General features: G+C 41.5%; 3 protein-coding genes across 4 annotated transcripts in view; 2 read left to right on the top strand and 1 right to left on the bottom strand.

The window, feature by feature from the left end:
- The window catches only part of LOC120024767 (ADAMTS-like protein 3), a 105,267-nt gene extending 91,928 nt beyond the window's left edge, over nucleotides 1–13,339 (top strand). Inside the window, exons 25-28 of the mRNA XM_038969052.1 lie at nucleotides 5,723–5,927; nucleotides 6,549–6,652; nucleotides 12,223–12,437; nucleotides 12,985–13,339. Of these exons, the coding sequence (XP_038824980.1) occupies nucleotides 5,723–5,927; nucleotides 6,549–6,652; nucleotides 12,223–12,437; nucleotides 12,985–13,103 (643 nt within the window). The 3' untranslated portion in view covers nucleotides 13,104–13,339. The remainder of the gene's footprint in view (nucleotides 1–5,722; nucleotides 5,928–6,548; nucleotides 6,653–12,222; nucleotides 12,438–12,984) is intronic.
- A 3,389-nt stretch (nucleotides 13,340–16,728) lies between these two features.
- LOC120024766 (stabilizer of axonemal microtubules 2-like) lies at nucleotides 16,729–25,941 on the bottom strand. Its single transcript, XM_038969051.1, has 8 exons — nucleotides 25,904–25,941; nucleotides 24,288–24,467; nucleotides 23,598–23,800; nucleotides 23,003–23,364; nucleotides 22,251–22,475; nucleotides 17,983–18,102; nucleotides 17,314–17,435; nucleotides 16,729–16,876 (listed from the first exon to the last, which is right to left on the bottom strand). Exons 1-8 carry the CDS (start codon nucleotides 25,939–25,941, stop codon nucleotides 16,729–16,731), a joined length of 1,398 nt encoding a protein of 465 aa, XP_038824979.1.
- Nucleotides 25,942–26,160: 219 nt separating this feature from the next.
- Nucleotides 26,161–27,657, top strand: part of LOC120025134 (elongation factor-like GTPase 1) — a 29,344-nt gene continuing 27,847 nt past the window's right edge. Inside the window, exons 1-5 of one of the 2 annotated variants that reach the window (XM_038969576.1) lie at nucleotides 26,161–26,180; nucleotides 26,563–26,673; nucleotides 26,819–26,886; nucleotides 27,059–27,143; nucleotides 27,291–27,424. In XM_038969576.1, the coding sequence (XP_038825504.1) occupies nucleotides 26,583–26,673; nucleotides 26,819–26,886; nucleotides 27,059–27,143; nucleotides 27,291–27,424 (378 nt within the window). In that variant the 5' untranslated portion in view covers nucleotides 26,161–26,180; nucleotides 26,563–26,582. The other variant, XM_038969577.1, reaches the window with a different exon arrangement.

The following is a 27,657-nucleotide window of genomic DNA, read 5'->3' as shown; positions in this document are numbered from 1 at the left end:
GCAGTCAATAGGGGGGAGTGGGATAAGTTGAGACATTTTGTACATTCAGCATCACCCTGTCAAGGGAAATATAGTATTCTTTCTAACAAAGATATCTAAATATATTGCAGAATATTACAGTTTTTTTTTCAATTGCTAACAAGCATCGGTCAATACTGAAGCCACTTTTTCAAAACTCTTCACACAGTCTGCATTACCAACATGCATCTTGGCCAAACAGTTCATCTCACCTCCAAAACTCACTCAAACCACCAAAACACTTCATACGCGTTTCAAAATAAGCTAGTTCGACCATAACACTGGCAACAGTTCTCACTCAGAAAGCATACGTTGTCACTCATAACACACTGACCTACAAAACACTAACAACAGGGAGCATTACATAAACGATTAACTTTTCTCTTTGAAGTTTGAATGAATTTTCACATAAATCAGTATTTCATTATAGAATAACACATTTTCACCTTACTGACTGTACTAAAGTATAGAATGAATCAGAAATGTAGCAATTTGCTTCAATAGCCTTTATTTTTTCTATGTCTTTGCATATAGTAATTTACTTGTGAAAAATAAAAAGTTTAAACAAAAAACGAATTCCTGAAATTCCAGGGCTGCAATAATAATTACAACAAAAAAACATCATCAACATGTATAGTATAATCACTCATACTGTACAGTACTGTGAGGGTTCTAGTTCTCATCAACATGTAGTATAATCACTCATACTGTACAGTACTGTGAGGGTTCTAGTTCTCATCAACATGTAGTATAATCACTCATACTGTACAGTACTGTGAGAGTTCTAGTTCTCATCAACATGTATAGTATAATCACTCATACTGTACAGTACTGTGAGGGTTCTAGTTCTCATCAACATGTATAGTATAATCACTCATACTGTACAGTACTGTGAGGGTTCTAGTTCTCATCAACATGTAGTATAATCACTCATACTGTACAGTACTGTGAGGGTTCTAGTTCTCATCAACATGTATAGTATAATCACTCATACTGTACAGTACTGTGAGGGTTCTAGTTCTCATCAACATGTAGTATAATCACTCATACTGTACAGTACTGTGAGGGTTCTAGTTCTCATCAACATGTAGTATAATCACTCATACTGTACAGTACTGTGAGGGTTCTAGTTCTCATCAACATGTATAGTATAATCACTTATACTGTACAGTACTGTGAGGGTTCTAGTTCTCATCAACATGTATAGTATAATCACTCATACTGTACAGTACTGTGAGGGTTCTAGTTCTCATCAACATGTATAGTATAATCACTCATACTGTACAGTACTGTGAGGGTTCTAGTTCTCATCAACATGTATAGTATAATCACTCATACTGTACAGTACTGTGAGGGTTCTAGTTCTCATCAACATGTAGTATAATCACTCATACTGTACAGTACTGTGAGGGTTCTAGTTCTCATCAACATGTAGTATAATCACTCATACTGTACAGTACTGTGAGGGTTCTAGTTCTCATCAACATGTATAGTATAATCACTCATACTGTACAGTACTGTGAGGGTTCTAGTGCTCATCAACATGTAGTATAATCACTCATACTGTACAGTACTGTGAGGGTTCTAGTTCTCATCAACATGTAGTATAATCACTCATACTGTACAGTACTGTGAGGGTTCTAGTTCTCATCAACATGTAGTATAATCACTCATACTGTACAGTACTGTGAGGGTTCTAGTTCTCATCAACATGTAGTATAATCACTCATACTGTACAGTACTGTGAGGGTTCTAGTTCTCATCAACATGTAGTATAATCACTCATACTGTACAGTACTGTGAGGGTTCTAGTTCTCATCAACATGTATAGTATAATCACTCATACTGTACAGTACTGTGATGGTTCTAGTTCTCATCAACATGTAGTATAATCACTCATACTGTACAGTACTGTGAGGGTTCTAGTTCTCATCAACATGTAGTATAATCACTCATACTGTACAGTACTGTGAGGGTTCTAGTTCTCATCAACATGTAGTATAATCACTCATACTGTACAGTACTGTGAGGGTTCTAGTTCTCATCAACATGTATAGTATAATCACTCATACTGTACAGTACTGTGAGGGTTCTAGTTCTCATCAACATGTATAGTATAATCACTCATACTGTACAGTACTGTGAGGGTTCTAGTTCTCATCAACATGTATAGTATAATCACTCATACTGTACAGTACTGTGGGGGTTCTAGTTCTCATCAACATGTATAATATAACACTCATACTGTACAGTACTGTGGGGGTTCTAGTTCTCATCAACATGTGTAGTATAATCACTCATACTGTACAGTACTGTGAGGGTTCTAGTTGTCATCAACATGTAGTATAATCACTCATACTGTACAGTACTGTGAGGGTTCTAGTTCTCATCAACATGTATAGTATAATCACTCATACTGTACAGTACTGTGAGGGTTCTAGTTCTCATCAACATGTAGTATAATCACTCATACTGTACAGTACTGTGAGGGTTCTAGGTCTCATCAACATGTATAGTATAATCACTCATACTGTGCAGTACTGTGATGGTTCTAGTTGTCATCAACATGTAGTATAATCACTCATACTGTACAGTACTGTGAGGGTTCTAGTTCTCATCAACATGTATAGTATAATCACTCATACTGTACAGTACTGTGAGGGTTCTAGGTCTCATCAACATGTATAGTATAATCACTCATACTGTGCAGTACTGTGATGGTTCTAGTTGTCATCAACATGTAGTATAATCACTCATACTGTACAGTACTGTGAGGGTTCTAGTTCTCATCAACATGTAGTATAATCACTCATACTGTACAGTACTGTGAGGGTTCTAGGTCTCATCAACATGTATAGTATAATCACTCATACTGTGCAGTACTGTGATGGTTCTAGTTGTCATCAACATGTAGTATAATCACTCATACTGTACAGTACTGTGAGGGTTCTAGTTCTCATCAACATGTAGTATAATCACTCATACTGTACAGTACTGTGAGGGTTCTAGTTCTCATCAACATGTAGTATAATCACTCATACTGTACAGTACTGTGATGGTTCTAGTTGTCATCAACATGTAGTATAATCACTCATACTGTACAGTACTGTGAGGGTTCTAGTTCTCATCAACATGTAGTATAATCACTCATACTGTACAGTACTGTGAGGGTTCTAGGTCTCATCAACATGTATAGTATAATCACTCATACTGTGCAGTACTGTGATGGTTCTAGTTGTCATCAACATGTAGTATAATCACTCATACTGTACAGTACTGTGAGGGTTCTAGTTCTCATCAACATGTAGTATAATCACTCATACTGTACAGTACTGTGAGGGTTCTAGTTCTCATCAACATGTAGTATAATCACTCATACTGTACAGTACTGTGAGGGTTCTAGTTCTCATCAACATGTATAGTATAATCACTCGTACTGTGAGGGTTCTAGTTCTCATCAACATGTATAGTATAATCACTCATACTGTACAGTACTGTGAGGGTTCTAGTTCTCATCAACATGTAGTATAATCACTCATACTGTACAGTACTGTGAGGGTTCTAGTTCTACCTCTCTCCTGCATTTGGCCACAAGTTCTCATCAACATCACATCTTATGTCTTCTCTGGCGATGCATCTTGGAAAGTATCTTCTGGAATGTCTAATCCAACCCTGGCAGTCTTCAGGAGAAGTGTCTCCACACCCCGCATTCATGGTATCCAGTAAGGACATCTGGTCATGTGGATGGTGGTCATAAACCTTCCACCTCTACACAGAGAAAAACTCCTCTATGGGGTTTAGGAAGGGGGAGTATGGAGGCAGGAATAGTACTGACATCCTGGGATGTGCAGCAAACCAGTCTGTGACTGCAGCAGAGTGGTGCAATGCCACATTATCCCACACAGCAACGAAGGTAGGGGAGTTTCTTGCCCCTCTCTCCTCCGCTGGCACGAGTCGATTATGCAGGTCATCCAGAAAATAAATGAGCCTCTCTGTATTGTAGGGGGCAGTGAGTGGTTTGTGTAACAGCAAACCATCATTGGACAGTGCTGCACACATTGTGACGTTAGCTCCTCTCTGGCCTGGGACATCCACGGTTGCTCTCTGTCCAATCACATTTCTTCCCCTGCGGTGTGTTTTTGACAGGTTGAATCCAGCTTCATCCACAAAGATGAATGTATGTGCAGTTTGCCTGACTTCCATCTCCATTACTCTCTGAAATACAATAAATCCACAGTTGTACAGTACTTTACATTATGCATAGCTGTGTCTGTACCCTGTTTGGTCACGAGACTCAAAACAACACACCTGAGTAGGCTTTCAGATTAAATTGCAATCAGCTGTGTTTGGAATGATTAAATATTCTGATGAGATTTTCTGTGTTTCAATCTGGTTACTGCAGACAATTTGCCATCATTCTGTTTTGAATGTGTTTTTAACAGTTTTGGAAACAGTGTGTTAGGATTTGAAAAACAAGTGCTGCAAATATAGAGTTTTGCAGGTGGTGGAGTATGAATGAGAAAATAGTTCATGGATTTCGGAGAATGTGGTCATTGAATGCATTTTGTGTGAAAGCAATGAAAAAGGATTCACAGTTTGGTCCACCAACACTTCTGTTTCACTGACTGTGTGAAGAGTTTTGACAATGTGACTTCAGTTGACCAATGCATCTTAGCAATTGAAAAAAACTAAGTTAAGCCACCTACATATTTCTGTACTGAATGAAATATCACTACTACCTATTTTAAAACCATGTTGATCTTTATTTCCCAAATACAATTCAACACAGGCACAATCGCTTTTTGTCTTTTAATCATTTTAAGCATCTTTTAACACAGGCTTAAAACCTAACAAACACTGTACCCTTTTAACACAGGCTTAACACCTAACAAACACTGTACCCTTTTAACACAGGCTTAACACCTAACAAACACTGTACCCTTTTAACACAGGCCAGGCCCTGTTGTTACCTCATATCCCAGCGATAATGCTTTGCATTACACCTAGGAAGAAAACACGTACATTTGCTTAACTTGCCATTGGCTCAACTTACCCCAAGGCAAACATTTTTACTATATTAGCCCACACAGATCCAAGGATGCACTTTCATGCTGGGTTTAGGTCCTCATACTGAAGCTTATACAGAGCCCAACTGATGTATAGAACAATCTTACAATTATCTACTTTAGTTTAGATACAAGCATCATAAAAATTATTTTTTGGACCTAACTTGTTTACCACTTTTTCCATGTGGTTTCTTCCTTCATAGACTCCATGAAATGATGACCTCTTCCTAAATGTTCGGTTAAATTATATATTTTGTGTATAGTTTCCTAGAAACAAGAGTAGCTCAACTTACCCCTTTGGCTCAACATACCCCAGCCTGCCCTACCCACTGAAATCCCCGGGCAGAACATTGAGTCCTGATCATTGAGATATATGGCCCTATGCATTAAAGAGGCTAGCCAGGATCTAACACTACATGGGTAGTTTTATTCCTTCCTTCCCACTGAACCTGGTTCCTCTCTAGGTTTCTTCCTTCTAGGGAGTTTTACCCAGCCAATATGTTTTGACTTTTCCTTCTGCTTTGCTTGCTCTGTAGAGGTTTAGGTCAGGTAACTGTAAAGCACGTTGTGACAAGTACTGATGTAAAAAGGGATTCATATAATCAATGTTATTTGATTGATTGATTGTTCTCTCCCAGCTGGGTAGCATCCGTGTGGTCTAAGTGTTCCACTTCCTGTGGGCGGGGCTGGAGACAGCGGCAGGTGTCCTGTGGGCAGGTGGAGTCGGGGGGAGCGGTGAGGACGCTAGCTTCATCTGTCTGTGGGGGGAACACGCGGCCTGCAGACAGACAGGAGTGTACCTGCGACAACTGTCCAGCTTGGGTTACCAGCCCCTGGGGAAAGGTAGAGATGCAGGCACAAACACACACACAGAGACATCCACACCTGCCCCCACACTCGCACACACATCCGCACAAACACACACAGACACACACCTCAACAGACACTCGTGGACAGATGCACACGAACAGACGCACCCACACCTGCACACACAGACCACACAGACACACACAGACACATACAGACACCATGCACACACAGACACAACACAGACACCACACACACACACACACAGATGATACACACACACAGACAGACACACACCAAACACAGACACACAGACACACACACACCAAACACAGACACACACACACAGACACACACACACAACTATTTGCCACAACATTACCTTTGTTATCATTGACATACATGCCTGATGTTTGAATACTGTGTACTTGATGTTCTGGGATGAAGTTTCCTCTAGATGCAGACCTAGGATCAGCTTCTCCTTCCCCAACTTTAACCTTTAGTGGGGGGATATGCTAAACTGACCCAAGATCACTGTCTAGGGCCAATTTCCATCTACTCCAACCAACACATTACTACAAAGAAGTCCTGAATAAAGTTGTCAGGCTGTGAAACGTTCCTTGTTTAGTATTGTGAAAACATGTTCATTGCCCACAGTGCTCTGGGAAATGTTTGGGTCCCACCCTCACAGTCCAGAAGAGGTCGGTGATATGTAGACATGTCAACGGCACCACACACCCTGACTGTGACCCCAGAGAAAGGTAAACGGACAACCACAGGAGGTTGGTGGCACCTTAATTGGGGAGGACGGGCTCGTGGTAATGTATGGAGCGGAATCAGTGGAATGGAATCAAATACGTCAAACACGTGGTTTCCATTCCATTTGTGCCGTTCCGGCCATTATTATGAGCCGTTCTCCCCTCAGCAGCCTCCTGTGACACACACACACACGTACACACAAACACATGCACACACACACACAAACAAACACACATACACACATTCTAATTTCCTCCTGTCTTGTTTAGCTGAATCTGGTCATGAATAGCGTGGTTGTTGAACAAGTTGAGGGGACTAAAATACTTGGTGTTACCTTAGGTTGTAAACTGTCATGGTCAAAACATATTGATTTAATGGTTGTAAAGATGGGGAGAGGTTTGTCTGTGATAAAGAGATTTTTTGACACCACACTCCACAAAGCAAGTCCTGCAGGCTCTAGTTTTGTCTTATCTTGATTATTGTCCAGTCATGTGGTCAAGTGCTGCAAAGAAGGACCTAGTTAAGCTGCAGCTGGCCCAGAACAGAGCGTCATTTTTTGCTCTTCAATAATATGCATGACAGTCTCTCTTAGCTAAGAGGTGAGGAATAACTGACTGCATTGCTTCTTGTTTTTATTAGAAACAGGAATTTGTTGGACATTCCTAATTGTTTGGATAGTCAACTCACACACAGCACTGACACACACACTTACCCCACCAGACATGTCACCAGAGATCTTTTCACAGTCCCCAAATCCAGAATGAATTCAAGGAAACATACAGTATTATACAGAGCCATGATTGCATGGAACTCCCTTCCATCTTATATAGTACAAGTGAACAGCAAACCTGGTTTAAAGAAACTAATAAAGCAACACCTCACGGCACAACGCCTCTCCCCCATGTGACCTACTGGTTGTGTGTATGTACTGACATGTGACCTACTGGTTGTGTGTATGTACTGACATGTGACCTACTGGTTGTGTGTATGTACTGACATGTGACCTACTGGTTGTGTGTATGTACTGACATGTGACCTACTGGTTGTGTGTATGTACTGACATCTGACCTACTGGTTGTATGTATGTACTGACATGTGACCTACTGGTTGTGTGTATGTACTGACATGTGACCTACTGGTTGTGTGTATGTACTGACATGTGACCTACTGGTTGTGTGTATGTACTGACATGTGACCTACTGGTTGTGTGTATGTACTGACATGTGACCTACTGGTTGTGTGTATGTACTGACATGTGACCTACTTGTTGTGTGTATGTACTGACATGTGACCTACTGGTTGTGTGTATGTACTGACATGTGACCTACTGGTTGTGTGTATGTACTGACATGTGACCTACTGGTTGTGTGTATGTACTGACATGTGACCTACTGGTTGTGTGTATGTACTGACATGTGACCTACTGGTTGTGTGTATGTACTGACATGTGACCTACTGGTTGTGTGTATGTACTGACATGTGACCTACTGGTTGTGTGTATGTACTGACATGTGACCTACTGGTTGTGTGTATGTACTGACATGTGACCTACTGGTTGTGTGTATGTACTGACATGTGACCTACTGGTTGTGTGTATGTACTGACATGTGACCTACTGGTTGTGTGTATGTACTGACATGTGACCTACTGTTTGTGTGTATGTACTGACATGTGACCTACTGGTTGTGTGTATGTACTGACATGTGACCTACTGGTTGTGTGTATGTACTGACATGTGACCTACTGGTTGTGTGTATATACTGACATGTGACCTACTGGTTGTGTGTATGTACTGACATGTGACCTACTGGTTGTGTGTATGTACTGACATGTGACCTACTTGTTGTGTGTATGTACTGACATGTAACCTACTGGTTGTGTGTATGTACTGACATGTGACCTACTGGTTGTGTGTATGTACTGACATGTGACCTACTGGTTGTGTGTATGTACTGACATGTGACCTACTGGTTGTGTGTATATACTGACATGTGACCTACTGGTTGTGTGTATGTACTGACATGTGACCTACTGGTTGTGTGTATATACTGACATGTGACCTACTGGTTGTGTGTATGTACTGACATGTAACCTACTGGTTGTGTGTATGTACTGACATGTGACCTACTGGTTGTGTGTATGTACTGACATGTGACCTACTGGTTGTGTGTATATACTGACATGTGACCTACTGGTTGTGTGTATGTACTGACATGTGTCCAACTGGTTGTGTGTATGTACTGACATGTGACCTACTGGTTGTGTGTATGTACTGACATGTGACCTACTGGTTGTGTGTATGTACTGACATGTGACCTACTGGTTGTGTGTATGTACTGACATGTGACCTACTGGTTGTGTGTATGTACTGACATGTGACCTACTGGTTGTGTGTATATACTGACATGTGACCTACTTGTTGTGTGTATGTACTGACATGTGACCTACTGGTTGTGTGTATGTACTGACATGTGACCTACTGGTTGTGTGTATGTACTGACATGTGACCTACTGGTTGTGTGTATGTACTGACATGTGACCTACTGGTTGTGTGTATATACTGACATGTGACCTACTTGTTGTATGTATGTACTGACATGTGACCTACTGGTTATTTGTATGTACTGACATGTGACCTACTGGTTGTGTGTACGTACTGACATGTGACCTACTGGTTGTGTGTACGTACTGACATGTGACCTACTGGTTGTGTGTATGTACTGACATGTGACCTAGTTGTGTGTATGTACTGACATGGGACCTACTGGTTGTGTGTATGTACTGACATTTGCCCAACTGGTTGTGTGTATGTACTGACATGTGACCTACTGGTTGTGTGTATGTACTGACATGTGACCTACTGGTTGTGTGTACGTACTGACATGTGACCTACTGGTTGTGTGTACGTACTGACATGTGACCTACTGGTTGTGTGTATGTACTGACATGTGACCTACTGGTTGTGTGTATGTACTGACATGTGACCTACTGGTTGTGTGTATGTACTGACATGTGACCTACTGTTTGTGTGTATGTACTGACATGTGACCTACTGGTTGTGTGTATGTACTGACATGTGACCTACTGGTTGTGTGTATGTACTGACATGTGACCTACTGGTTGTGTGTATGTACTGACATGTGACCTACTGTTTGTGTGTATGTACTGACATGTGACCTACTGGTTGTGTGTATGTACTGACATGTAACCTACTGGTTGTGTGTATGTACTGACATGTGACCTACTGGTTGTGTGTATGTACTGACATGTGACCTACTGTTTGTGTGTATGTACTGACATGTGACCTACTGGTTGTGTGTATGTACTGACATGTTACTGGTTATTTGTGTGTATGTACTGACATGTGACCTACTGGTTGTGTGTATGTACTGACATGTGACCTACTGGTTGTGTGTATGTACTGACATGTAACCTACTGGTTGTGTGTATGTACTGACATGTGACCTACTGGTTGTGTGTATGTACTGACATGTGACCTACTGGTTGTGTGTATGTACTGACATGTGACCTACTTGTTGTGTGTATGTACTGACATGTGACCTACTTGTTGTGTGTATGTACTGACATGTGACCTACTTGTTGTGTGTATGTACTGACATGTGACCTACTTGTTGTGTGTATGTACTGACATGTTACTGGTTGTGTGTATGTACTGACATGTGACCTACTGGTTGTGTGTATGTACTGACATGTTACTGGTTGTGTGTATGTACTGACATGTGACCTACTGGTTGTGTGTATGTACTGACATGTGACCTACTGGTTGTGTGTATGTACTGACATGTGACCTACTGGTTGTGTGTATGTACTGACATGTGACCTACTGGTTGTGTGTATGTACTGACATGTGACCTACTGGTTATTTGTATGTACTGACATGTGACCTACTGGTTGTGTGTATGTACTGACATGTGACCTACTGGTTATTTGTATGTACTGACATGTGACCTACTGGTTGTGTGTATGTACTGACATGTGACCTACTGGTTATTTGTATGTACTGACATGTGACCTACTGGTTGTGTGTATGTACTGACATGTGACCTACTGGTTGTGTGTATGTACTGACATGTGACCTACTGGTTGTGTGTATGTACTGACATGTTACCTACTGGTTGTGTGTATGTACTGACATGTTACTGGTTATTTGTATGTACTGACATGTGACCTACTGGTTGTGTGTATGTACTGACATGTGACCTACTGGTTGTGTGTATGTACTGACATGTGACCTACTGGTTGTGTGTATGTACTGACATGTGACCTACTGGTTATTTGTATGTACTGACATGTGACCTACTGGTTGTGTGTATGTACTGACATGTGACCTACTGGTTATTTGTATGTACTGACATGTGACCTACTGGTTGTGTGTATGTACTGACATGTGACCTACTGGTTGTGTGTATGTACTGACATGTGTCCTACTGGTTGTGTATGTACTGACATGTGACCTACTGGTTGTGTGTATGTACTGACATGTAACCTACTGGTTGTGTGTATGTACTGACATGTGACCTACTGGTTGTGTGTATGTACTGACATGTAACCTACTGGTTGTGTGTATGTACTGACATGTGACCTACTGGTTGTGTGTATGTACTGACATGTGATCTACTGGTTGTGTGTATGTACTGACATGTGACCTACTGGTTGTGTATGTACTGACATGTGACCTACTGGTTGTGTGTATGTACTGACATGTGACCTACTGGTTGTGTATGTACTGACATGTGACCTACTGGTTGTGTGTATGTACTGACATGTGACCTACTGGTTGTGTGTATGTACTGACATGTGACCTACTGGTTGTGTGTATGTACTGACATGTGACCTACTGGTTGTGTGTATGTACTGACATGTTACTGGTTATTTGTGTGTATGTACTGACATGTGACCTACTTGTTGTGTGTATGTACTGACATGTGACCTACTGGTTATTTGTATGTACTGACATGTTACTGGTTATTTGTGTGTATGTACTGACATGTGACCTATTGGTTGTGTGTATGTACTGACATGTGACCTACTTGTTGTGTGTATGTACTGACATGTGACCTACTGGTTGTGTGTATGTACTGACATGTGACCTACTGGTTGTGTGTATGTACTGACATGTGACCTACTTGTTGTGTGTATGTACTGACATGTGACCTACTTGTTGTGTGTATGTACTGACATGTGACCTACTTGTTGTGTGTATGTACTGACATGTTACTGGTTATTTGTATGTACTGACATGTGACCTACTGGTTGTGTGTATGTACTGACATGTGACCTACTGGTTATTTGTATGTACTGACATGTGACCTACTGGTTGTGTGTATGTACTGACATGTGACCTACTGGTTGTGTGTATGTACTGACATGTATGTGGAACTGAACAAAAACACACACACACGTATGTATATAAATTGTAAAGTCTTTTGTCTGTAATGTATTTTTTGTTATGTGTCAGATTCCAGTAAGACTCGCTGTCTCCATTGGTTCCGACTAAAGGAGATCCTAATAAAATCAAATCCTTCCCTCTATCTCTCTTTGTCTCCCTCAGGCCCGTCTCAGTGCGTAACTGTTCGTCGGAACTGTGTGACGTGCACTGGCGCGTGGGGCCGTGGCGAGCGTGCACGGCAGCCTGTGGCAGCGGGTTTCAGTCTCGCAGGGTGGACTGTGCCCACCGCAGGAGTGGCAGAACCCTGGCAGACCAGCACTGCACCTGGCACAGACGCCCAGCCACCTGGCAGCACTGCAACGCCACCACCTGTGGAAGTGAGTGTGTAGTGTTTTTACCATGACACCATATTACCCTCACTGCCTTTCCTCTGACTTCTGAAGCTGTGGAATATGTCATTGGAGTGGCTTGGCATATGTTTGACTAAAAAAACACCTATTACAAAAATGGTGACTTCGCACAAGTAAAATCGCACAAACCCTCTTCTTAAACTGTTAAACTGCTTTTTAACAGTCCAGACCCAAATCTATATGGACATTTACACTGATGTTGAATTTTAGCCCGAATTTGACGTAAAGCCATACTCCTTTGCTTTCTGCTACTTTTTAATGGAAATGTGGCACGCGTTCCAAGTGGCATTCTATTCCCTATATAGTGCACTACTTTTTTTTTACCATAGTCCTATAAGAGCCCTGGTCAAAGTAGTGCACTATAAAGGAAATAGGGTGCCATTTGGGACATAACCATGTTCTTCTGTGGGGAGAATGGATGTTATTTTATGCTAAAATGTCGAGTTTCAGCATTTAACACTTTCTATGTTGTCTCTGTGTCTCTGTGTCTCTGTGTCTCTGTGTCTCTGTGTAGGTGAATGTAAAGACACCACCCACTACTGTGCCGTGGTGAAGAGGTTAAAGCTTTGCCCCATCGACATGTACAAGCAGAGGTGTTGTGAGTCCTGTTTACAGGAGGATGGCTCCGCCTAGTGTTCTAGGAGGAAGTTGCCCCTAGATGCTGGTCTTGGGTTAGTTTTGCATTTCCTCCACTAGTGGTTAAGGCTTGGAATGGGGAGGGAAAGCTGATCCTAGATCTGTACCTAGAGGAAACGTCACCCCTGAGCGTTGAGACACAGTGTGGACAACATAACTCTTGGAATCATGGATGGAGGGATAGATGGATGGATGGATGGATGGAGGGATAGATTGAAGGAGGGATGGACGAAGGAGGGATGGATTGAGGGAGGGAGGGAGGGATGGACGGAAGGAGGGATGGATGGATTGAGGGAGGGATGGATGGATGGATAGAGGCATAGATTGAGGGAGGGATGGATGGATGGAGGGATAGATGAAGGGAGGGATGGATGGAGGGATAGATTGAGGAAGGGATGGATGTATGGAGGGATAGATTGAGACAGGGATGGATGGATGGAGGGATAGATTGAGGGAGGGATGGATGGATGGATGGAGGGATAGATTGAGGGAGGGATGGATGGAGGCTTGGATTGAGGGAGGGAGGGATGGATGGAGGGATAGATTGAGGGATGGATGGAGGCTTGGATTGAGGGAGGGAGGGACCATGTTACATGGTAGACTGGTCATAGCCTGAGACTGTTTGGAGTCTGCTTTAAAGACACTACCACCACAACATTGAGGAAATCTTTCTCACTTTTTCGTCACAACCTAAATGGATATTCCTCCCAATAATGATGCCCCAATGACTTGATTAGACTGAGAAAGATACACAGGGGAGTATGCCGGAGACCCTTTGGTGAAGACAAGCGTGCACAGATATGGAGTGAAGGAATTCTTCAGGTGGCCCAACCAATATAATTTGATGCAAGCTTCAAATCTGGACTTATGGCCTTAGAAATGTAACACTTTACCAATACTAGCTATTTTCCCAATGACACATGTAACAAGTGAGTGCAAAGGTGTGTGTAAAGTGTGTGCTGTTAACCCATTCCTAAAGGAGAGAGCAGTCTTTAAATGGCCTTGTCATTGTTTTCCACAGTAATGTGCACTGAATGGACGAACAGAAAGAAAGAATGCTCTAGCAACAAAACACCAATAGAAGCAGTGGTTTATGGGTATCCTGTGTTTATTGTTTTTAATTTATAACAAGTGCATGTATGAATGTACTGTACACAGTGGTGGGAAAAGTACCGAAATGTCATACTTGAGTAAAAGTAAAGATACCTTAATAGAAAATGACTCAAGTAAAAGGGAAAGTCATCCAGTAAAATACTACTTGAGTAAAAGTATAAAAGTATTTGGTTTTAAATATACTTAGGTATCAAAAGTAAAAGTATAAATCATTTCAAGTTCCTTATATTAAGCAAACCAGATGACACCATTTTCTTATTTTTTAAATTTAAAAACACACTCAGACATAATTTACAAACTAAGCATTTGTGTTTAATGAGTCTGCCAAATCAGAGATAGTAGGGATGACCAGGGAGGTTCTCTTGATAAGTGCGTGTATTGTAACATTTTCCTGTCCCGCTAAGCATTCAAATTGTAACTTTTAAGTACTTTTAGGTGTCAAGGAAATGGTATGGAGTAAAACGTACATTATTTTCTTTAGGAATGTTGTGAAGTACATGTAAAGTACAGATACACAGAAAAAAACTACTTAAGTAGTACTTCAAAGTATTTTTACTTAAGTACTTTACACCACTGACTGTACATGTACATACAGTATACAGTAGGAACTGGTCTGGATGTGTGAAGCAGAATCCTATAAGACCATTCACATGTGTGAAGGCAAAGGGATGTCAGATTGTAGTGGAACGTCATTGACATAAGAAAACAACAATCTGAACCAAATCATTTGCATTAGAACCTACTAGTCAGACAGGAGGAGGAAAAGCGGTTTCAAAATTATTTATTGGATATTGCATATTTGCCATAACAGTTAACATTCAATGTGTACATACATTTTAAACATATTGATCAGAGTACAGTGCATACAGTAGTATGTATTATGTGAGATAATAATTGTCCACAGAAATTATCACTGTTTGGAATAAATAGGCCCTGCAGTGACCGAGAGAGGTATGGGTTGTGTTCCCAATGGCACCCAATCATATTCCCTACATCAGGGGTCGGAAACAGGTGGACGGCGAGCCAAAATCTATTCCCACTAATAACAAGAGAGACATATGTGATTGTGTCTCAATGTAATCAAGGTATGAACTTATTGTTATTTTCCAATTCAATCTATTTTTCTGTTTGCTTGTGGTCCATTTGCATTGTACAAATTTCTATAATGATGATCCGGGCCCCGCCCACCACCACTGCCCTACATACTGCAGTACTGGTCAAAAGTAGTGCACTATGTAGGGAATACGGTGCCATTTAGGATGGGCCCCGAGAGAAAACATGACTGTCATATTTCTCTGTTTGAATAATGGGATCTGTTCCTTTTGTAAAATGTCTTGTAAATACTGTGTTTTTAAGTGCAATATTGAGAGTATGTAGATTTTTTGTGGGACTTTATTTTCTTACCTTATTTAGTTGTCTTAACGCCTGTTTAAAAAGACTGGATATAAACCGTACAGTATATTAATAAGCACTTGCTGTTGTTGGATCACAGGTATGTTTAATACCTTTCCCTTCTGGTTTTATTCTCATGCATTTACGTGCAATCACCAATGATTTGTAGAGACATGTCATGTGTTTTGCAGATACATTATCAAGTGCCACTCACTCAAACGCATACTGACAATAATCAATGCTACTGATATTTACAACAACATATCGATAACGTTACCATAACATTGGGTGTTGACATGGATACTGTTTGTAGAATCCTAACTGGATTGAAGGAACATCATGAAGATGTTTTTGGAACAAAACTTTTAAGTGCTCTAGAAAGACAACATACTAAGATAATAAAGACAGTTTGATCACCTGATATTTTGTTTGGTAATACTCATTATAAACACACAGAGGGAGACATGTTCCTAGTTTAAAAGCATTGAGCAAAAATGACCATAAGACTCAATCTGTCAGTGTGATTTTATATGAAACTTTTTTCCAACAATGTTTATTATAAAGAGGCCACTATTTTTCTATAGCTTTTTTCTAAACTCTAGTTGAAAAAAAAAAAATGGCCCCCTTCAAATTAAATTACACTGGAAGATTATAATGAAGTTTTCGGTATGTCTTTTGCACTTTGAACAATTATTTTGGACTATGAAAATTTCCCCTGAAAGTTCTGCATTATGTTTGTGAATTTCAATAAATGTATGACTGGTAAATTTATGCATAATTTGGCACATGGATACACAAGGATAAGTAATTGATTAAGAAATGAAGTGCTTGTTTAAATTACTAATGATTCGCATATTTGTAAAACAAAGATTAGCCAACTATTCAATGGAAACCATCAACCAGAATACAGGAAGTTGATTTTATAATGGCCTGTTTGTGACTTGTTCATAATTGTTGCTTCCATTTGATTATCACATCATTGATACTTACTATCAATTACTATACAGGTAGTAGGAAAATAAAATGAAAAACAGAACAGACCAAACAAAAGTAGTTTTGCCTTCACACGCTCTTTTTAAGATTAAAAGCATTGGTCACCAAATATCATGGTCATACGTTATGACACCACAGCCACCGCCATGCCGGCGGCCATCTTGTTCATGTCCTTAGATGGCAACTTCCTGTAGAACCTGTGTCCCCTGTCGTCGCTGTCCTCAAACACGAAGCCCGGCAGGGAGTCGTAGCTAGCTGGACAAACGCTGATCCTACAACACAAAATCATACCATGACCTGAATGATATACGATAAAATACCAGAAAATAATCTATACAATACCTTTATTGTTTGCTCGTGGAAAATAATCTTGCTGCAAGTTCAGCACATCATAATCATCCACAAATCACAACACTAGCACTTATTAAGCTTGAGGTTCTAAAAGTGATTCAGTTTTACATCAGTCATTCATTTCATTCAGGTAGTAAAACAGCTTCACTTTTGTTTGATGTCCCTCCTGGGATGGAACGGCTGATTCCAGGGGACTCCAGACTAAATGCTCGTGGGTTAACTTTGTGTGTGTGTCAAATCAAAATCAAATGTTATTCATCACGTACACAGTTTACAGCAGGTATAAACAGTGCAGCGAAATGCTCAGCGTGTGTGTGCATCTCTGCTGGGTAACTGTGTGTGTGTGTGTGTGTGTTACCTCTTGGGGGTGAACTCTGTGCTGTACATGGTGCCGCCCTCCAATGGGGCATCAGCCCTCATGGGGGCGTGAGCTGGCTTGAAGCTCACATTGGGCTGCAGTTCGTGGGGTGTAAAATGGGCCTGGATAATAGAATACAATCAAATAGAATAGAATTTCAAATAATGGCTTATAAGAATGTGGCCTAGAGCCAGAGAGACAGGGGCTCTGCTACACTCTTAGAAAAAACGGTGCTATTTAGAACCTAAAAGGGTTATTCGGCTACGCCCATAGGATAACCCCAAAAGGGTTCTACCGGGAATCAAAAAAAGGGTACTCCTACGGGGACTGCTGAAGAACCCTCTTGAAACACTTTTTTCTAACAGTGTATATGTGTAGATAATTGAGTAGTGTCTCAAAGAACACCCTAAACCCACCCACCCATATCTGGCCAAAACTAGTGCACTCCATGGAGGCGGTACTGAGAACTGGCCGGTGATTTCAGATGGTAGGTACTATAGTATCTCTTATTGTTGTGTCCTTCCGCAGGGCACTTAGCCCCTAAAACAGCTCCATAGGTGCCACAATGTAACTGATCCTGTGCTCCTACCAAAATTATTTTTCTATAGGCAGGGTGTCATTTGAGAATTGCCCTGGCATGCCAATGGAAACAGAAGAGTCTTGAATTGCCTTGAAAGTGGTGAGGTGGTCCATCCGTCCGGTGGCTCTCTGCATCTCCTCAGGCTTCTTGATCATGGCTTGTCTCTTGACCACCCAAGGCTGGTAGTCATCCCTCATGGTGGTGCAGACCTGGAGGTAGTGGGGTGGGAACGTTCATTTTGATGCTACAATAAACGTACCCCAAAAAATCCCAACTGACCCGGTTACAGGACAAAATGAGAACGCACCGTTTTGAACGTAATAAAACATTCAATCATATTCATGTGCTGTTGAAATAATCTCCCAAGAATTTAACAGCATACACTTTAGTGAACATCATAACTATAATATTACATCAGAACATCGACATCAGTAAGACACGATATCAGTATGGCAATACATATAAGTACAACAACATAACCGTTAAACGATATCAGCCCAGCAAAATATTAACAGGTGCAGTGCATTCGGAAAGTATTCAGACCCCGTCACTTAAAAAAAACAATATACGTTACAGCCTTATTCTAAAATGGATTAAATACATGTTTTTCCTCATCAATCTACACACAATACCCCATAATGGCAAAGGAAAGAGAAGTTTAAAAAAATACTTAAATATCACATTTACAAAAGGTATTCACACACTTTACTCAGTACTTTGTTAAATTTACAGTCTTCTTGTGTATGATGCTACAACCTCGGCACACGTGTATTTGGGGTGGCAGGTAGCCTAGTGGTTAGAGTGTTAGGCCAGTAAGGTTGCTGGATCGAATCCCTGAGCTGACAAGGTAAAAATCTTTCGTTCTGCCCCTGAACAAGGCAGTTAACCCACTGTTCCCCGGTAGGCCGTCACTGTAAATAAGAATTTGTTCTTAACTGACTTGCCTAGTTAAATAAAGTTTAAATAAATGAATAAAATAAACTGGGGAGTTTCTCCCATTATTCTCTGCAGATCCTCTCAAGCTCTGTCAGGTTGGATGGGGAGTGTCGCTGCAAAGACATTCAAAGACTTGTCCCGAAGCCACTCCTTCATTGTCTTGGCTGTGTGCTTAGGGTTATTGTCCTGTCGGAAGGTGAACCGTCGCCCCAGTCGGAGGTCCTGAGTGCTCTGGAACAGGTTTTCATCAAGGATCTCTGTACTTTGCTCCGTTCATCTTTCCCTCAATCCTATATAGTCTCCCAGTCCCTGCCGCTGAAAAACATCCCCACAGCATGATGCTGCAACCACCATGCTTGGGATGGTGCCAGGTTTCCTCCAGACTTGATGCTTGGCATTCAGGCCAAATAGTTAAATCTTGGTTTCATCAGCAGAGAATCTGTCCACTCTACCATAAAGGCCTGATTGGTAGAGTTCTGCAGAGATGGTTGTCCTTCTGGAAGGTTCTCCCATCTCCACAGAGGAACTCTGGAGCTCTGTCAGAATGACCATCTATATAGGTAGTAGCAAAATAAAATCAAAAACATAACACCACCTGACAAAGCCCCTTCTGACCCGATTGCTCAGTTTGGCTGGGCGGCCAGCTCTAGGAAGATTCTTAGTGGTTCCAAACTTCTTCCATTTAAAACTTCTCATGGCTGAGATCCTGTTAACTGGATCGATATGACAACAGCCAGTTAAAGTGCAGGGCGCCAAATTCAAAACAACAGAAATCTCATAATTAAAATTCCTCAAACATACAAGTATTTCACAACATTTTAAAGATACACTTCTTGTTATTCCCACCACAGTGTACGATTTCAAATAGGCTTTACAGCGAAAGCACCACAAACGATTATGTTAGGTGAGTGCCTATTCACAGAAAAACAGCCATTTTTCCAGCCAAAGAGAGGAGTCACAAAAAGCAGAAATAGAGATTAATTAATCACTAACCTTTGTCATCTGATGAAGATCATTACTCATAGGACTTCATGTTACACAATACATGTATGTTTTGTTCGATAAAGTTCATATTTATATCAAAACATCTCAGTATACATTGGCGCGTTATGTTCAGTAGTTCCAAAAACATCCGGTGATTTTGCAGAGAGCCACATCAATTTACAGAAATACTCATCATAAATGTTGATGAAAATACAAGTATTATACATGGAACTTTAGATAAACTTCTCATTAATGCAACCGCTGTGTCAGATTTCAAAAAAACGAAAAAGCAAACCATGCAATAATCTGAGTACGGCGCTCAGAGCCCAAAACAACCATAAAGATATCTGCCATGCTGTGTCGTCAACAGAAGTCAGAAATAGCATTATAAATATTAACTTACCTTTGATGATCTTCATCAGAATGCACTCCCAGGAATCCCAGTTCCACAATAAATGTTTGTTTTGTTCGATAATGTCCATCATTTATGTCCAAATATCTCCTTTTGTTAGCGAGTTTGGTAAACAAATCAACATTCATGACGCGCGTTCACTAGGAGCAGACGAAAAGTCAAAAAGTTCCGTTACAGTCCGTAGAAACATGTCAAACGATGTATAGAATCAATCTTTAGGATGTTTTTAACATAAATCTTCAATAATGTTCCAACCGGAGAATTCCTTTGTCTGTAGAAATGCAATGGAACAGCGCTCGCTCTCACGTGAACGAGCGTCACGAGCTCATGGCACTCTGCCAGAGCCCTGACTCATTCCCCTCTCATTTGCCCCCACTTCACAGTAGAAGCATCAAACAAGGTTCTAAAGACTGTTGACATCTAGTGGAAGCCTTAGGAAGTGCAACATGACCAATATCCCACTGTATCTTCAATAGGGAATGAGTTGAAAAACAACAAACCTCAGATTTCCCACTTCCTGGTTGGATTTTTTCTCAGGTTTTTGCCTGCCATATGAGTTATGTTATCCTCACAGACATCATTCAAACAGTTTTAGAAACTTCAGAGTGTTTTCTATCCAAATATATTAATAACATGCATATCTTAGCTTCTGGGACTGAGTAGCAGGGAGTTTACTCTGGGCACCTTATTCATCCAAGCTACTCAATACTGCCCCCAGCCATAAGAAGTTAAGAATGATGGAGACCACTGTGTTCTTGGGGACCTTCAATGCTGCAGACATTTTTTGGTACCCTTCCCCAGATCTGTGCCTCGACACAATCCTGTCTTGCAGTTCTACCGACAATTCCTTCGACCTCATGGCTTGGTTTTTGCTCTGACATGAACTGTCAAATTATATATACAGGTGTCTGCCTTTCCAAGTCATGTCCAATCAATTGAATTTACCACAGGTGGACTCCAATCAAGTTGTAGGAACATCTCAAGGATGATCAATGGAAACAGGATGCACCTGAGCTCAATTTTGAATCTCATAGCAAAAGGTCTGAATACTTATGGATTTTTTTTACTTTTTTAAAATAAATTAGCAAAAATGTCTAAATACCTGTTTTCACTTTGTCATTATGAGGTATCATGTGTAGATTCATGAGGATTTCTTTTTAAAATGGATTAAATAGAATAAGGCTGTAATATAACAAAATGTGGAAAAAGTCAAAGGGTCTGAATACTTTCCGAATGCACTGTAAATATTCAGACCATTTGCTAGGAGACTTGAAATTGAGCTCAGGTGCATCCTCAGATCACTCTGACAGAATGACATTTCACCAATCAGGCCTTTATGGTAGATTTGACAGACGGACGCCACTCTTCAGTAAAAGGCAGCCCACTTGGAGTTTGCCAAAAGGCACCTAAAGGACTCTGACCATGAGAAACAAGATTCTCTGGTCTGATGAAACCAAGATTGAATGCTTTGGCCTGAATGCCAAGCGTCACATCTGGTGGAAACCTGGCACCATCCCTATGGTGAAGCATGGTGGTGGCAATATCATGCTGTAGGGATGTTTTTCAGTGGCAGGCCCTGGAAGACTAGTCAGGATCGAGGGCAAGATGAACAGAGCAAAGTACAGAGAGATCCTTGATGAAAATCTGCTCCAGAGCGCTCAGGACCTCAGACTGGGATGAAGGTTCACCTTCCAACAGGACAACGACCCTAAGAACATAGCCAAGACAACGCAGGAGTGGCTTCGGGACAAGTCTCTGAATGTCCTTGAGTGGCCCAGCCAGAGCCTGGATTTGAACCTGATCGAACCTATGGAGAGACCTGAAAATAGCTTTGCAGCGACTCTCCCCATCGAACCTGACATTTGCCAAAATTTCTAAAAACCTGTTTTGATTCATCGTTATGCGGTATTGTGTGGAGAATGAGGGCAAAAAAATATTTAATCCACTTAAGAATAAGGCTGTAACGACTGGAAAAAGTCAAGAGATCTGAATACTTTCCGAATGCCTGTATCGTCTCATCCCCACCTGGAAGGGAGCTGATGACTTGGTGGGCCGATTGAAGGGCTTGGCAGAGATGAAGGGCTGGATGTTGTGTTGGACGTAGTCTGCACCAGACGTGGTGCTCATGTCCATGTGCTCTGTGGGGCTGACGTACTGCAGGGTCTTATGCAGCTGAGGCAGGGACACGGGCCACTGCTGGAAACGCTCCTTAAACTCTGTGCTGCTCTGAAAGGGAACGTCAGACGTCACCTAGAACAGAGTAGAGTGGAATAGAGGTTTATTGTTCACCCTCAGATGGACATTTGACTTTGGTTTCACCTCAGTAACATACATCAACTCACCAGATAATCACATCGAAAATAAAAACACATGGGACATTCAAACAAAACTACACGTCTATCTTGAATCTGCACTTCAATACAGAGATTTTTTAACATTTTAGTCATTTAGCAGACGCTCTTATCCAGAGCAACTTAACCCTAATTGCTCTTGTAAGTGCCTTGCTCAAGGGCACATCAACAGATTTCACCTAGTCAGCTCGGTTACTGGCCTAACCTCTTAACCGCTAGGCTACCACCCAGAGATCATCAGCCACTGTCTACTAATGATCAAATACCAGTTGACGTTATCACTGGCCAGAAAAGGTAAGTGAAGAGGAGTGAGTTAGTGAGATATTAATCTGGGTTAACCCAGAACTAAAATCATGTGTAATTTGATCAGATGCTCGATTACATAGTCTGTGACTAGTGAGATGTCATTATTAAACACAGCGTTACCTTTCCAGGGTTAGGCTTATAGCTCTGGGGCAGCTGTCCTGGCAGGCCCTGGTAGTCTCTTCGGTTGGTGGTGAGGTCTTGTAGGGGCTGGCTACTGGGTTTATAGGGCTCTGGAGCCTTCACCCAGCGTGCCTCCAGAGGGTGGGACACATAGCACTGCTGGTTACTGGTCACCCCATCGAAGGGGGTATCGGACATTTTGGGGATACTGGAGGGTTTGAAGCTCTCTCTGGGGGCAAGGCCTCGGGGGAGGAAGTCGTCCTGGAAGGTGGTGTGGCCGTCGAACTTGGCGTCTGGCGGGTGGTAGGTCAGATCGGGTTTCTTCAGCTCCCGCTTGCACATCTCCCACTGTCGGAAATCCTCTTGAAACATTAAAAGAGTTGTATGTGTTAGTTTTGGTAATAACCATAGTTTATTTATAGAGCGCATTTGTTATTGTTATGATGTAATTTTGATGTATAAAATATCCCATAGAAATTGCAACGTATTAACTTTAAATGCCAATATTTCTTATATAATACTAAAATAAGGATCACTGTGCGGTACCCCTTGTAGAAATGTGTAATATGTCATAAAACAACGCAGAATAGCTCACCTTTGTATGTAGGCACTGTATCCATTTTGTGCCCTGTTGCGCGTACCCTCTCGCTGGGTCTGGAAGGGGCGAAGGGTTGGACCTCATAAAGGCTGTAGTGCTGTTTGTAGGTGGTCCCCAGATCTATGTCTCCAGGTTTGGGTTTGTACTCCGCCTGCTGTTTCCCCGGTCGTCGAGTCACCACGTAGGGAATAAAGTCAGTCCTAGGGAGAGCGAGAGAGTAACCAGTCTTTTTCATTCATTTGGGATTGAGACCTCTGTGGATAACTCCTAATTAATATAGTTGGTGATATCTACATAAGAGGTTGACTGTTGAATATGGAATCGGCTTGACTTTTAGAGACCACTTAAAAAGGTACATTTTCCAAAATCTCCTCAAAACTGCATGGCTTGCATGAGGGGTGTGTGTGTGTGTGTGTGTGTGTGTGTGTGTGTGTGTGTGTGTGTGTGTGTGTGTGTGTGTGTGTGTGTGTGTGTGTGTGTGTGTGTGTGTGCCTCAAAGGGCTTTGCGTTAAATGAGAGTGGTTGAATAGCAGAAGATTGACACAGTCTCAAATAGCACCCTATTCCCTTACATTTGGTTGTACACTACTTTTGTCCCCTGCCCTATGTGGCATTCTTGGCCAAAAGTAGTGTACTTGAAAGGGATTGGTGTTTCTTTAGGGTGTGATCCATGACTAAGGCGTTTACTTGAATGTAGTAGTTCCATCCATTCTCCCCCGGTCACCGTGGTCAACAGGCTTTGGTTTCAGGCTCTGGGGCGGGTTGTACCCTCCATAGGCGGGGTACTTCTCTGTGTACTCTGTCAGGACACATGTCATATTGGGCTTTCCATACAGAGCTGTGGGTCGGTGGGGGCAGCGATGGCGTCTAGACAGAGGGCAAAGTTCAAAACTTTATTTTACTGAAAGTGCTCTATCTTAAACTTGACAGCTGTGCTGACGTGCATTAACAGTGGACTAATGAACACAATACCAATAGAGTGTAGTATTAATTTACAATGCAATTATGGTGACTGGCAGTGAGTTAGGCTAGGTACGTGGCATGCCACCCTACACTTAGAAAGTGCATCCTCTGAATGAAATAACAGACTAGTCATCTTAACTCTTTCTTTAATTAAGTGCAGAATGGAAACCAGCAGGCTGGGTGTGAGCAATTATCTACCTGGTTATGCAATGCAATGAATGTGTACTGACTGAGCTTGGTGTGAATTCTTCAAAAGAATGCCAGACTTGTATTTAATCTTAGATTAACAGACATTTAACTCAATATGATGTATCAGCCATGCATTTCTATTGCATCTATGGTGACTTAACAGGCAGAGTAGCATAATTAATTCACATGGTCAGACTCAGAATCAGAAAAAAATTATTGCGTTCACTGACCTATTTGAAAGGCTTATGAAAACATTGTGCAACAACCACATGATAATAAACTAAACAAGATAATACCCTACATTGGAGTATTGTGTTAACATAGTATACTTAGTTGGGGGTAAAATAAAGAGTGGAAGAAAAAAAACTCAACTTGAATAAACTGACAACTGTAATCAATAGGATACCAATGTCAGAAATCATGGGCTACATTTTCACAATGATTACTGTGGATTTTGCATAGGCTGATATCGTTTCAGGGCGATAAGAAATGCACTAGTTTCTATGTAACCAGGGGCGTTGTCATTACTCAGGACAGAGACATAGCTAGCTACACAGCATTGTGAGTTATGATAGGCCTACAGATCTAAATAAAGTCAGACAAGTCTCCTTGTATTGGTGAAATGACAAATGTAGCTAGACTATGCAAAAAAGCAAATCGTAGCTATGTTCGCACCTATCTAGGATACTTTTTATTCAGTCGGTCATTAGTGCAACAATATTTTCTGGGCAATAATTTTTTTCCCATGACTAGCCATTGGACAACTTGGCAAAATGGCAAAATTGTCTATTTTGCCACTGAATAGTCATTTTATTGTGACAGTCAATTTCTGACGATTTACCATGCCATATGGGTCGTTCTAAGAATTTCAGCATTTCTAGTTTTGTAGCTAAAGGAATGCCAAATGGATTGGATAGAGTTTTTACAACAGTGATTCATAATGAATGTCAGTCAATAATATAAATACAATATTTGCCCTTTTAATGTCAACTCCATGCACTACTTGGCATAGGCGTGTCAATTCACTGGTTAGTCAATCCTAAATTAACGCACGAAAATAATTTATTCACACACAAACTTGTGGAAACACTGGTAATCTCATGAATGTCATCATACCTTTTTACTAGACTAAATCAATACATCCTCCTTACCCACAGCTGCAGATCTCACATATGCATAGCCGTTTCATGTCTTTGAAGGGGGGATAGCGTGTTTCGTGGCTCTTTCCCCTGCAAACCCACAAACACCGCCCGATAGCGCCGTTCTTTTATACCTCAGTGGACAGCTCGCGCTAGTGTGCAGTTTTGTTTCTATGGAAGCAGCACGTTACCCCAGCAACCGCTGAGCTTCCTACTAGCGACGTAACGTTCTACGTCATTTAAACAGCGGCGTCAACATTTTACGTATTGTTCCGGGTAAACAACGTGTGTGAGTTGTGTCCACGTTTGTGTTTTATGTGACTGTTGTCGCATAATATTGAGATTTCTTATATGATATGATCATTTATTTTAGGTTATGAATCATATATATATAGTAATATACTACTTTGTATTGAACGCTAACATTGTTGTCCACGTTTCTTTTAGCTGAGTGCAGCATATTGTAAAATACTGTAAGTGCAGCTACATATCACGCACCTTTTGTATTGCTGTCATTCAGAATGGAGGTGTGTTGTTGGCTTACTAACTAACTTTGCTGTGTTGAGTGCACTGGCACTGATCAGTATTTATAGCAGTAGCTAGGTAGGTAGGTAATAGTGACATTACTAGATGATATCTCCTAAAGTTTGTTTCCTCGCCTGGTGTATTAGCTAGTCCAACGCAGTCAAACATGGGACACACCAGTTTGGATAAGATCAAAGCACTACAGAAGAATCCTGCCAACGTCAGGAACCTGTGCATTCTGGCACACGTGGACCATGGTAGGTTCCATTGACTACAGTTTATTGACTTGGTTATTGAGAATGCTGCACGGGATAATACTGTACAGTGCCATGATGACAGTTGTTTGCATGCATGACCATTTGTAGTGACACTCCATTCATATCCACACTATCTATTTTGCAGGCAAAACAACTCTGGCAGATAGCTTGGTGGCCAGCAATGGCATTATATCAAGTCGCTTAGCCGGAAAGGTTAGTATGACTTGATCTCAATCATCTGTAGTGGTATTATCCTTGTCATACTACAGTAGCCAGACTTTGTTATTTGGCCCTTTTACTAATCTAGTTGTCTGTCCCTAATCTACACATTGATCTGTGATATGGTCATGTATACATCTGTGTTCTGATGTTGTTTATGTATTAGCTGAGGTACCTGGACAGCCGGGAGGATGAGCAGATCCGAGGGATCACGATGAAGTCCAGCGCTATCTCACTGCACTATGCTGCTGGTAAGACACCACAGTAGGAACATGTTGACTTGGATACGTTGAGACCTGTTGTGAGGCAGACCACTTGTCTCCATCTAATTGACCCATGCGTGTGTATGTGCCTGCCTGTGTGTCTGTCTGTCTTGTGTGTGTGTGTGTCTGTCTCAGGGGAGAAGGACTACCTGATAAACTTGATTGACTCTCCGGGCCATGTGGACTTTTCGTCTGAGGTGTCCACCGCCGTCAGACTATGTGATGGGGCCATTGTCATCGTAGATGCTGTGGAGGGAGTTTGTCCACAGGTAAGGCAATTACAGTCAATGCCAAATGGCACCCTATTTCATTTCTAGGGCCCTGGTCAAAAGTAGTGCACTATTTAGTGAATAGTGGGATTTTGGACACATACGTACTTAGGTTATAGCCTTGGGGCTCCCGAGTGGCGCAGTGGTCTAAGGCACTGCATCTCAGTGCTAGAGGCGTCACTACAGACCCTGGTTCGATTCCAGGCTGTATCACAACCAGCTGTGATTAGGAG

The sequence above is a fragment of the Salvelinus namaycush genome, chromosome 30 (genome assembly GCF_016432855.1).
Source record: "Salvelinus namaycush isolate Seneca chromosome 30, SaNama_1.0, whole genome shotgun sequence".
NCBI classification, from domain to species: Eukaryota; Metazoa; Chordata; class Actinopteri; order Salmoniformes; family Salmonidae; genus Salvelinus; species Salvelinus namaycush.
This window is presented reverse-complemented; position numbering and strand designations above follow the sequence as displayed.

Excerpts from the sequence above, each read along its gene's own strand:
- LOC120024766 (XM_038969051.1), bottom strand. The coding sequence starts at position 25,941 with ATGAAACGGCTATGCATATGTGAGATCTGCAGCTGTGG. Across the intron at positions 18,103-22,250 it reads AGTCATCAGCTCCCTTCCAG|GTCTGCACCACCATGAGGGA; the intron begins GTGGGGATGAGA and ends CACTACCTCCAG. Across the intron at positions 16,877-17,313 it reads ACAGAGTTCACCCCCAAGAG|GATCAGCGTTTGTCCAGCTA; the intron begins GTAACACACACA and ends TTTGTGTTGTAG.